Below are 12,757 nucleotides of genomic sequence, written 5' to 3'. Positions count from 1 at the left end.
CAGTGCACACACACCAGCTTGCCCCGCCTCTTTCTGTTTCTCTTTCTCCTTGTATGCCTTGACTTTCTTTGTCAGCAGAGTGTTTTATAAAGTCACCCAAATTTAACGCGCGTTTTGGACTTTTTCACCCATGATTCAGTTTTCACAGCAGCTTGCTGAGCCGCGTGTGGAGGAGGCTTGTTGTTGATGACGTCGCTTATCAAAACGATAGAAACCAACGTGGCACCGAATGACATCAGCACAAACAGGTGCACATACAAGCTTTTACTAAACAACGGTAGGTCTCTCTCTCTCTCTCTCTCTCTCTCTCTCTCTCTCTCGTTAATTGATCGCGAATGGCACCATTAATATACCTGGGCGGCCTGCCAAAGTAGTTTAAAAGTCTATGCGTGGGAATCACTGCTTCATGTTTTGTAACCAAACCACTTCCACACTACTGAAGTCACTCCCCTTTTTGAAACCAATTCTTCCACCGTGGAGCGGCACAACATCGGTAGCAATATTACTTTCGCTTTTAGCCATGCTTGTTGTTGCTGTGCATAAGGGTACAACATCATTACGTCAACAAGACGGAATGTTTCCATTATCACGATATGACTTTTTTTTAAAAATCATATTAAAAATGACACCGTATTATCGTGTATATCGTATGATATGGCACACCCCGAGTTAACAGACCGAGCAGGATCACAGCTTCTGCTGGTTGGGGTGGTAAAAATTGTCATATAGCTTTGCCGAGTGTGGCTAACGCAGTGCTAGCACCAGCAGCCTGCTCTCCTTGCAGGTTAACGTCCACATGCCTGTGCTGAATGTGGTTATGCATTGCTCCAGACGAGTGGTTATATCCCGGTTTATTCTGACATTTTCATTTTCTAAACCAAAATACTACCAAATTGTGTTAGTTTTACGAGATGTCATCTTTGTCCCACTGACCACCTAGGTGGTTTACATCTGGGCATTAGCGCGGGGAGGAGCTTATCAGCACCGCTATATCAGCACCGCCGCTGGCTGTTTGTTTTCAGACACACACGGGTAGCTGTGTAACATCTTTGATTCAACAGTTAACCGGCGCTGTACATTAATAAAATATTAATAATTAGCTTAACCGACTAGTATTTCTGGTGTCGAATAGCAAGGGTAGCAACATTTAATCGACTAGTCGACTAATGGCGCACATCCCTAGTTATCAACTTGCCAACAAATGTTTTGAGGAACCAATGTTATGGGCTTCTAACTAACATAACATTTCTGCACTTGTCTGCGTGTCTCTCTCCCTCTGCATGTGTGTGTTTGTCTGTGCTTCTGTTCACCAAGCTAACTTGGCATAGTGTTTAATGAGAGATAGTGGATTCATGGGACATAATCTCCACTCTATCACATTGTTGTCACATCTAGTCACTTGGTAAATGATATGAGCATTGCAATGTGAGTGAACAAAGTTATTATTTTCTAACGTGTTTGATCTCTTAGATTTACTATTTGGCTTGTAACTGAGTCTGTCAACAAACATACAAAAATACGCTTCGGGACAGTTTTGGGAAGGTGGTGAAAAAGGTGTTTTGAGCCCTGTACTAGAACTCTCATGCACCCTGCTATAAACATTTGCCTAAATTTGCTCAGTCACCATCGTCTTTTATAAATGTTAACAATCTTTCTCCTGTCCTCAATGACAGCAAAACTAATCGAAAACTGTTACTGGCTAGCGTTAAATATATATATTATAATGTATAGAATAACGCAGTTGAATGATGTCGCTTCTGACATACTGTACCCCACTCTTAAATACCAGTCACGTTCTGAAATCTACAGCATAAGCTAATGCATTTTTCTATCTCATTAATGAATACAAATTCCATGTTACTAACTACATGTTACAAGATAACCATGTACAGTATATTAGATTTTAACCCCAGATTCAAACCTTGTATTTTTTCTATTTTATTACTATTTTATTAATTACTGATGGCTGGACAGAAATCTAGTCCCTTATGGCAGTATTTTACTGTGCCAACAAAATGACATGATATCGATAACATGATATCAACATTATATATAGGCCATCGGCTGCCCTGCTCTCTAAATATCTGCATTGGCCATTGAAAAACCCATATCGGTCGACCACTAGCCTATAGTAGTAGTAGTAGCAGTAGTAGTAGTAGTCTACAGGAGCTGTCAGCAGATGTCAGAGCAGTCACAGTTCGTTCCAGGCTACAAGTTAATTGCGTCAGGAGTCTTCATTTGAGACAAAGAGGAGTGTGCGGGAGAGAGCCAACAGTCTGATGCATTTTCCCTGCCTGCTTAGGGTCAGCACATGTCACACAGAGTGACAAAGAAACACACAGACACACACACACCTCTTCAATGTCCAGTAATAATTTCCGCTTGCACATTGACATAGCCCTCTTAAAAAAAAAAAAGAAAAAAAAGGGGGTCAAAGCCACGACAAAGGGCCACTGTCTGGTTTGTCCAACACCATGCTTTGTCCTACATTGGATGGGCCTGCACAGTTGACTGGGCACACAAATAGACTTTGTAGGCTCCCATTATGAACAAGACAGTAAATCCGTAAATAGTTTACTTCAGTGGAGGCAGAGCCAAATTCAAAGTCTAAAAAAATGCCTTATAACAGTAATGTATACATTAGCGACAAAAAGACAAGTACTTCTCTTGTCCACTTTCCTATGATGTGGTACAGCTTTATAGAGACTGAAGCAAAAACAAATGACAAGCAGCAAGATCAATCATTTTCTTACAGCGATGAGGTGTGCTCTGGAAAAAAAGACAATGAAACTAATTTAGCAGCAGTTCATGCTCATCAGTTGTTACCATCTTGCTAAATACTTTTTCTATGACAATCGTGTATACAGAGAGCAGCTCTATTCTTTTGGCAACTCTGCTTACAAAGACGTGCTATGATAGAGAGTGTACTTCCCCTTTTAACCAATGTGGCATTGACTCCAGTCACCACAAAACTAAACAGGATAAGCGGTTTAGACAATTATGGATGCTTTCAAAAGACAATAATAGGTTATAAGTAGGGATGTAACAAAATGTTGTGGCATGGTATTTGATGAAACAAAAAGGAAACACTGAAACAGAAACAGATGGCAATATCAACTAAATCTTATAAACTGGTTATGTGAGTGGTGCAGAGTAAGAGCTGAGTGTTGTAGAGTGAGAGTTTTTTTTGTTCCAAGTCAAAGCATCAGTGTACTCTCTCACTACAAGATAACGAGCAAGCTGTATTTAGATTCAAAGTTAAGTGACTTCTTGGTTTTGACCACTGGAATGTTTTCTGTGTTCTGGCCACAATCAGTCAATAGATGAGTTCCCCAATTGATGTTTGCTTTGAGAACAAAAGGTGACTGTATGTGTGACAGCTCAGACAGACTGATTTCCAAATTTATCAGCTAGTCCAGTTTCTCTTATTTTCCTCCAGACCTCTCCTTTCTGCCCCTATTTCTTTACATTCACTGAGTCATGCAACTCAGAATAACTACATATTTTCATTCGAGTTGAAACATTTTCCACTTGAGGGAAAACATTTTCAACTTGACCAGATGTAATTTGCATCTAGAGCGAATCTGCTTCTGTTCGTCTATGTTCGAATCCATGTCACCTCTAAATAAGATTTAGCAATGTAAAATCTAACTGAACATCAGCATTTGCTACATTCGAAATTGGGGTTTGTGTCCAATTGATGTGGTTAGATAATAGTAGTCCAACTAAGTTCATACATTTGCTCTTAATCTTCATGAGAACATCCTGATCTAGCCAGTAGTCATTTCCCCCTGCTTCCAATCATTATGCTAAGTTATTTGCCAATAGATATGTGCCCCTTCTATTCACTGTGAATCAGTTGCAACAAGCTGGAGACCGTTTGAAATGCAACCTTACTGATCAGTATAAGCCTAAGCTAATGCTGCAATGCTACGGGCTTCACTGGACTGAGAAACTTCAGTGTCTGAAAAAAATAGAAGCTACTCGGCTTGGTAAATGAAACATCAATAACAAGCAATCAGGAGAACACCCCTCCTTGGGGTAAGTAAACTGACAACCTGTGAGAAAAATCAGCTTACTGTTCTAGTACACACATCACCAATCTTTGCTAAGGCAAGCATCATGCATGCCGGCTAGCCCCTTCAGTTCAATATATGCGCACTTCAACAATTATTTACTTAAACTCTACAACAATCAGAGGTTTAGATGTGTGCAAGCACTGCTACCACAGAGAAAAACTTCTTTAGTTGCAGTGTTGCACTTCAAATCACCTACGTATGATAAGCTTTTAAAACTCGGGGGACATCACAATGTTAGGAAAACAATTCAATCTTGCACTTTTGGAATTTTTAGTAAATATCTAATAAAATGACATGTTCATATTTATAGGAAACGCCCACTTTTTTGTACCATATCATGGTGCCATTCTGATTCCTCATTAATGCTACTGCATAATAATCAGCTCAGTAGCTTCAGTATATTGTAGACTCTCGAACTGAAATACTCACACAAGAGAACAAATAAGCAAACAAAGATTGATATGCTATTTTCAGTAAATGGAATGTGTCCCTCCCAGCCTGTGTCACCGGTTGCTGCAGGCCAACAGTTCTCTGCCAGTGTCTATAGTAGATCTGTCCTGCCATAATAGTGCTGTATAGCATGTTCAGAAGAGTTTTGACAGTTTCCACAGCCCAATACAAAATCAATGTAGCTGTGCAGGTTTACAGAGAACAGACTTGAAGCTTAAAAAGACACTTTGTGTCACAAAACAGCATTATAATGAAGTACTGTAGTGCTGCAGAGGTTCCCTGGCCTACAAGTCTTGTTCTCCCGATGTAAGAAAACATGTTTGTTTGGTACAGACTAGGGTCTACCAAATTGGCATATGACAATATCCACAGTGAAACATCGGGACGATGACATCGTCAGGGAACCTTCTACTCACCCAGTCTCTCTTTACTTTTCCTCCCTATTTGTTATAAGAGTAGCGTGGCTGCTTTAAGGAACAGGGTAGTGCATAATGAGTGTGTGGGAGACAGGGAGAGAGAGTGACAGTGACTGCACTCAGAGCAGACAGGTGTTGGCGATTGGAGCAGCGGGAAAGGTTAGCAGTGAAGTTGTCCAGTGGCAGTAAATGTACAGTGTAGGTTACAGCTTGCCCATGAATAAATGCTGCAGCTCCTCAATATCCAAGACCTTCCTGGGTCTTGCCTCCCAGCTGCTGGGTAAAAGTGAAGGTGGTTAGCCCCGAGGTTAGCTCAGTACTTCAGCCCTGGAAGACAACAAAGTCTTCCCTGTGCTCCCTGACCGCAATCTGAAAGCTGCAGCAGGAACGGTTAACACTATGCTTAAGTTAGTTACCTCATTAAGCAGATCATATAATTATAAAAAAAACATTTTAAATACGTCAGTGATTAACTACTAGCGTAGCGTTACATCTACAGACATATAAACGATACACAATATTGCAAAATAACTTCTCAGCTGTGAAATGTTATTCCCTGTTTCTTATTTTTGGTATGTGCTTTGTTAGAACATCCAAAAGCAGCACAAAAGTCTGACATTTTTTACTATTTGAACAGGTCAGAACCTGCTGCCAGCTGGCAGGATCTCCTATATATCTATGGCGTTACATCTACCTGCAGAGAAAAAAAAAAAAAAAAAAGAGGACAAAAGTTCTCACAAGAGGTCTCACGTAGATTCTGACCATTTTACCCTGACAGAGAGCTAAAGCAGTTTGTGCAAATGATTGACAACACATACCTCAAACATAGTTTGCACCGTCAGGCTGTTATTCCCCCGCCCCGCAACAAAATCAATGAGACCATTTGCAGGGGGCAGATAGTGATCAGTGCTCCTTTAATAAACTTCCATCCAACACTCACCTGCAGCCAACCAAGTGGATGATGAAATTATTAAAATGTATATCACACATTAAGACCCCCAAACAGCAGGGAAAAGACACAGACAGGGAGGGAAGGGCAAGACGGAGAGTACAAGGACAAGAGCAGACAGTAATGGCTGAGTAAAGAAGGAGGGTAATGCCATGTCTACTGAGTGATGCCTATGGTAAATAAAATATGATTTAAAATAGAATGTTAACTGGAGTAAAACATCCACTAAATTTCAAATAATTTGAGAAAAGAAACTTTATCCACCAGCCACTTCAACATGCATTGTATGCAGAGTCATCCTTAATGATCATGTCAGAATGTTTTTCTCCCATTTTAAAACAGCTGGTAAGCCGCAGCTGGGTGGAAAATGCTTTCTGAATCCGGGGGGGAGGTGTTACCCAGACTACTCAATAGCCATATTATCAGTCTAGGCACGCTCCACTGAGCAGCATGGCATAGCTGACAGCCAGGCCTAGGCACCAGCTAACAACAGTCACTGAATTCCAGCCCAGTGACAGCTTACCACAACTACAGTAACATTCCTGGGCACTGAGCACTGCACTGGCTATCTAGCGACATGTCATTTACCTCCCAACTACTCAGAGCAGAGCTCGAGCAGGGGACATCTAACTTGCTGGGCATCTGGGGAGAAAAGACAGTGACACAGATGTTGCTTCACAAGGTGATAACAGCCACCCTCATGTCATAGCTCACTGGTCTCAATGGTCTGCTAGTGAGTCAAAAGACAGTCAGATACTCAGAACAAAAAGGAATAAATAAGACTTGCAAGTGTGGTTGATAGATGATGGAATTTGCTATCACAAGTCAAATGGTAATTTAAGTGGCTGATTATTTGACTGGATATTCCAGTCTCTGCACAAATTGTTGGATAGCACGTGTCACTTCTGTCACACAATGGACGGGTACTCCACCAAGCAAACCAGTAGGTAACCTTACACAGAATGCCAGACAAATCCCCACCACCACGCTTCTTCAATAATCTACATAGACAAGACAAGCCCCCTGGTGTGTGATGATTCACTTTTGATTTTGTCATCATCAATATAGACAATTTTAGCTGCTGAGGCTACAAACTAATACGTCTTACAGGCTGACACAAAGATCCAGGAAGGATCACGCCAATGGCGTGAACTAGTCAATCAAGCTGACTATATGCTCCTGCTCCTGACAAGGATCTATTAAAAGGTCTGACACCACTCAAACAAAAGAGTGAAGGCCGGTTTCTATAATAATAGGATGACTATAGTGGAATTATATTACAGGGCTGAGTGATATAGGGTAGGGGTGGACAGTATGATTGAAAATATTATCACAGTGTTAATAAGAATGTTCTTATTTTAGATGTAAATCACAATTGATCTTTTTGACATTAACTGTACATCAGAAAAAAAGCCTCTTCAAACATGTAAAACAAAAACCTGACCGAATTTCTTAATCTGCAGGAATACTTAATTAAACAACAGATTTGTGTAAAACAATTACACGAGCCTATCATTTTTACTTAGATGAAAGATGATAATATTGAATTATTGCCCAGCCCTTGTGGAATATTTTTCTTTTCGAACCAACAGAGCAATTTAAATTGTGATTTTGTTCTATATACAGTATACTCAAGTCCCGCATCAGTGGTAGATCATGGTAGATAGCTAAATGAGGCACTTTGTTCTACAAGTCATGTTATACCAAACTCTACACAAAAACAAATAAGAGTGAACACATAGAAAGCAAGTCTCCAATTAACCAGCTCTCACTTTTTGTCATAGAAGAACACAACAGAAAAGAAACAAAGAGGGGAAATACTACACAACAGTTAAGACTAAAAAGAGTGAAGTTTGTGATACTCGAGTCCAAATACCTCCTGAGCAACCTTACACTGGGCTACAAGAACACACGCACTTCTGAGGGGAAACACGGTTCAGCTGGATCCTGATCGAAGGCAAGGCAATGCATGCTTAAATGAAAAGTCTATTAATGGGCTTCCTGAAAACTCCACAGCAAAAGGAACTCTATCAGGCTTAAAACATATTATTTCAATGTCTTCCACTGGGGCAGATGATATGTACATAGCTTATGATTTATTTATCAGCCCTCCTATCTTAAGAGGCACTCTATACGAGCTAGAAACCAACATACTGTTGCAATATGTATTTTCAATATACCTTGCTTGCGGACATCCTCCACAGCAGCAGTCAGTTCATCCTTAAGGAACTGACTTTCCTTTGCAATCTTTTCTCCTTTCTCCAGGAAGTTTTGGGTAGCAGTCTCCACCGATGCCGCCAAAACATGAGCCTTCTTAGAACGTCCTTTCTTCTTGTTAGATGGGCCTTTGTTGCTGGAGTTTACCAAAGTGGTGACCTATGGCAGGGACACAAAATGGTTTAACAATAGAAACAGCTGCTTTGGGACCTTAGATGTATGTGGCAGACTACGGTTATTCCAACAGCTACTTTCACACTTAGAACCTTTGACATTGCTGTATTAGCTTTCCAGCAACTGCTAGTAATTACTTCTCTTCATTGGATTAGCATCATCCGATTAAGTTTTCATGTAGAGTAGATTGACACAAAATATGGAAATCCTGAGGAGGTGATGGAAGAATTTTTCCCCCCATTTAATGTACCTGAATAATACGTCACTTGCTATTATTTTAGAAAATACAGCTGGTGAGGAGCTCCTTTTTTATACAATATCAACTCTGCTTTACTTTCACATTGAAATGATTGTATTTTCAAGCATTTTTTGTAACCAAGACCCTGCGCCCATTCCAGCTATGAGCTATCTAGCCCTGTCCTATCATTCTAAATAAAAATGCACACCGTGTATACATTACCTGGGTGACGAGGGGCTCCAGCAGCCTCTCCACTGCCAGAGTACGGATCTCTAGACTCTTTGGGTCCCATTTAAAGTTGATGTTAGCTGTGTTGATGCTTGTCATGGTGTCTGGAATTCTGGGGGTAAAACAAATGGACAAAGGAAAAAAAGTTGAAACAGATGGCCAGTGCTAAGTCAACTTCATTCTAGGGCTAAACAATTAATTGAAATATTAATATGGCCAAGTGCAATATCCAAATCGCAGGAGGAGCTATTTTTTGATAAAAAGGTAAAATGTGTCACAACATAGCATTATAAATTAAGCATTGTGGTGCTACAAAGATGTCCCAGCCTACAAATCATATTCTCCAGATGTAAGGGAACATGCTTGTTTGGTACAGCCCCCGTGAAAATGAAATGCAAAAATTACTCATATCGCAATTATCTGTCAAAAATTCTTCAGATGCAATGATGAAAAAATTTAGACTGCGTCAAACACGAAACATCTTTGTCTTCCAAAACACTGAATATCTGTTGTCATATAAGATGACTGTGGCTGTATGTTATAGGGCACCCCTTTGCTTTGCCAAGAAAAGGGGAAAAAAAATAAAATTATAAAAAGATACAGTGAGTAAAAAAAACTAGACATTTGCTTACTAAATGAAGCTTCTTTTCTGATTTTCAGACTAGTTAATCTCTAAAAGTTTGTACAATAGTTAAAATATTAAGGTCCTTGTTTGAACCAGCAATGCTCCATCCCTCACAGAATGACTACCAAAGGCAGAGCACACTAACACTGTGGCCCAATTTCGATTTCTCTTTTCAGGCAGCAACTGCAACTCCATTGATTAGCTATCTAACATGGAGGGGCAGGGATAATCAGCAAGCCCTGAGGGCTGAGGGGCTTCAACTAAAAAGCTGGTCAGCTGTATTATGAGAACAATGTCAGAGATAGCTATTAGCCTACATTGTCAATAAAGATGCTAAAATATTAAAAAAAAACACCAGAAGAAAATTTGAGTGATGACTACCTAATGTTATATTGAACTGTTATTTATTGAGTGGATGTGCTTTCAATTCTGCCTTGAAAAATCCTGACTAATGTTTGCATTTGGATAGGCTGTACTTGTTATGATCTATGCCCCCTTTTAACTTTTAATCAAAGGAAAAAATGCCAGCCAGTATGGATGGATGCAGATTGGCTGGCACAGTTGTAACTCATTTTATCATGGACAAAAATCTTAAGGCACTACCTTACTACTCACAGAGGCTTTAATCTACAATTACTTATCAACCACTGTGAGGTTTCTATTCCACTATAGCATCAAAAGGTCACTTCACACAAATCACCAAATAATATTTTCCCTAGCCGCATCTAACCATGCAAATTGTTTTGATTTCATTTGCTGAGGTTGTGAGATCTCCACTGCTGAAACATCAGGGGCCACCCTGATACAATACAAATTAATGAAACGGTTTGTTTGTGGTGTGCAATGCATTGAAGAAACACATTTGAAGGGCTCAGTAGGAAGAGCTCTTTACAGAAACGTCACAGTTAGTCTGGACCATTTCCATTCAAACTGCTTCTATATATGAAATACAGTAGTTGCATTTAACACTGGTCTACGGATTACTCCAAGTAACTGGGACAGCGGATGTGAAATTCCGTTCACCTCCTCTGTATGGGTGTGCCAGAAGAAGTCTTAGACAGATATTTCAAACTCGGGTCAAATGAAACCAAAACTATCTGCAGCGCTAGATACCACTGGGGGTAAGTTACTTACCAGTGATTTTGGTGAAATAACTCTTAACAACTCTTAGCAAACTAAACCATTTGGCCTAAGAGACGCCAGCAATACGGTGTATTTAATTATAATTGAAATACTCCTAGTAACGTTAAGAACCATCCGAAATAAAATAATAACACATGTAACACTGATTGCTAGCGGCGGAGAGACAGGGTGGGTCCAACACCTGGTCAACTAACTAAGTTAGTTAGGTGCTAACACTAACGTTAAGTGGATAAAGTTACACCTGTTGTGGCTAACTTTACGTTGCCTAACGTTAAATTAATTAACGTTAATTAACAGTATAACAAGTAAATTATGCGGTTATGCAGACTTTAAACTGGTGTTGACAAGTAAACCAATTTTCAACAGGCATTTTCTTATTAACAGGTCACCGTTAATATTTGTTACCTGCTAACGTCACGTTACAGTGTGCCAAACACGACACCTTGCTAGCGCTAATGCTAGCTGACACAACAAACATTAACGTTAGCTCCGTTAGCCTGCTTTAATACTGCGAAAACCTTAAACTGTCGCGTTAATAGCCTATCTGATTAACTATTCCACGTAATAACTGTTTAAGTATTTACCTTTAGTAGAGTAGTAAGGAAACCTTGTAAACTTACCGAAACAATCCACTAGAACAACTGGAGTTTAAAAGTTCAAAATGGAGGAATGAGAATTACGGAGTTCCTTGCCACAAAAGTTTTCCTCCCTTTTCCTCCCCTCTCAGTGTAGTAGTCCTCCTAACTGGCGAACTAACAAGGTACTTCCTCTCGAAAAATATATCGAAGTGTAAATACAAGAGCAGCTAAAAGATCTTCAGCAGTTAGTTACCTGAAAAGTTTCGGTTAAGATTGTTTCGATGTCGCAGACTATTTCCCAACAATGGATGCAGCGGAGGGGGGCTGGGGCGGTGACCGAGTTCCTGAACTTCCTGGCAGTGGGGCAGGGCGACCACAGGACACAGCAAGCCCGCAAAACGAGGAGGTGTTTTGGGTGTGGCACTCACTGTATGTGTCCATATATGGATTAATTATTGCTTCCAACTAGTGCACGGCCGGGCCAAATTGTGGGATAGCAGTTTTACCTTCTTCTTCTTAACATTTCGTCTGAAGAGGGAACTAGTTACCAGGAATGACAAACCTTGAAGTGAGATAGTCATGTGGGACCGAAGTTAAAATTGCGGCAGGGTGATATAGGTACTTTTGGTCTCCTTAGTGTAAAAAAGTGAATAGCTCATTTAATCCTGATAGCAGCAATTCACTTGGTCTATATTGGGTTAGGCTACTACAGAGGAAACTGCCAGAAACCTTGTTGTTTGATCCAGAGCTCACCTTAGGTAATCTAGGCAAGGCAACACACAAAGCGCCTTATTGCCACCTTGTAAACCATTCCATGGTTAGGGATTTTAATTATTTAGTGTTTTAGGGGAAATGTGAGTGTGCCTGTTTCACTTCTCTTCAGTTTTATAATACTGTCCAGCTGTACCATGTAGAAACAAAAAATAGAAAATTAATCAGAAAATGAGCCCATTATTCCAGCCTTGGTTACATACATGCAAAGCAAATTTTTAACTCCCATAACACCGCATTTTTTTGTTCACCACAATAAAAATGACTTGGGTTAAGGATTTAATGCTCAAGCAATATATATCCACTTGGGAAAAATCTTACCTTTTGTCTAGTACAAAATTAAACATTTTTTCAAATCACTTGTGACTGTAATCTAAAGTATTTTTTCTTCACATGCAGTTACTTGGCAGAATATTTGTCATATTTTGTAAATGGTAGATGTATCATTTTGGATGTTCCCTTATTTTCTTGTTGGTCCATTTAAAGTCTGAGCTCACAGGATGCAAAACAGCCTTTTCAAACTGGAACCAGCTTTCGGTCAATGTCAAAATGTCAAACATTGTCTCAGTAGTCCAGATTTTAAAACAATTTATTTCATAGTTTACAGTCTATCTTCATTGCTACCATATGACCCATTCTGTTCTCTCTGTTTCTTTCCTTTTAGTTTGTTAATACAATTTAGAGCAGCTTGGTTTGAAACCTTCTCAGAAATTATATACTAAAGCATTCATCCCATGCCTATCGTTAAGCGGTTATATGTTTTTTTTTTTTAAATCACTGAGTTTAAATGTTGGATTAACAAATTCAACAGAAGACGCCAGAGAAAGACAGTGCTCCAGAGTCAGCTGGTGCAGCATCAGGTGCACACACACACACAGTGAGCAGGTTG

The 12,757-nt window shown here is 39.8% G+C and overlaps 1 protein-coding gene across 2 annotated transcripts in view; it reads right to left on the bottom strand.

The window, feature by feature from the left end:
• ctnna1 (catenin (cadherin-associated protein), alpha 1) overlaps positions 1 to 11,508 on the bottom strand; it is an 80,944-nt gene extending 69,436 nt beyond the window's left edge. Inside the window, exons 1-3 of one of the 2 annotated variants that reach the window (XM_044206335.1) lie at positions 11,351 to 11,508; positions 8,746 to 8,863; positions 8,075 to 8,270 (exon numbers count right to left, since the gene is read on the bottom strand). In XM_044206335.1, the coding sequence (XP_044062270.1) occupies positions 8,075 to 8,270; positions 8,746 to 8,850 (301 nt within the window). In that variant the 5' untranslated portion in view covers positions 8,851 to 8,863; positions 11,351 to 11,508. Of the gene's footprint in view, positions 1 to 8,074; positions 8,271 to 8,745; positions 8,864 to 11,139 lie in introns of both variants that reach the window. The other variant, XM_044206334.1, reaches the window with a different exon arrangement.
• Positions 11,509 to 12,757: the final 1,249 nt, after the last annotated feature.

This window comes from Siniperca chuatsi, linkage group LG8 (genome assembly GCF_020085105.1).
Source record: "Siniperca chuatsi isolate FFG_IHB_CAS linkage group LG8, ASM2008510v1, whole genome shotgun sequence".
In the NCBI taxonomy this organism is placed as follows: domain Eukaryota; kingdom Metazoa; phylum Chordata; class Actinopteri; order Centrarchiformes; family Sinipercidae; genus Siniperca; species Siniperca chuatsi.
This window is presented reverse-complemented; position numbering and strand designations above follow the sequence as displayed.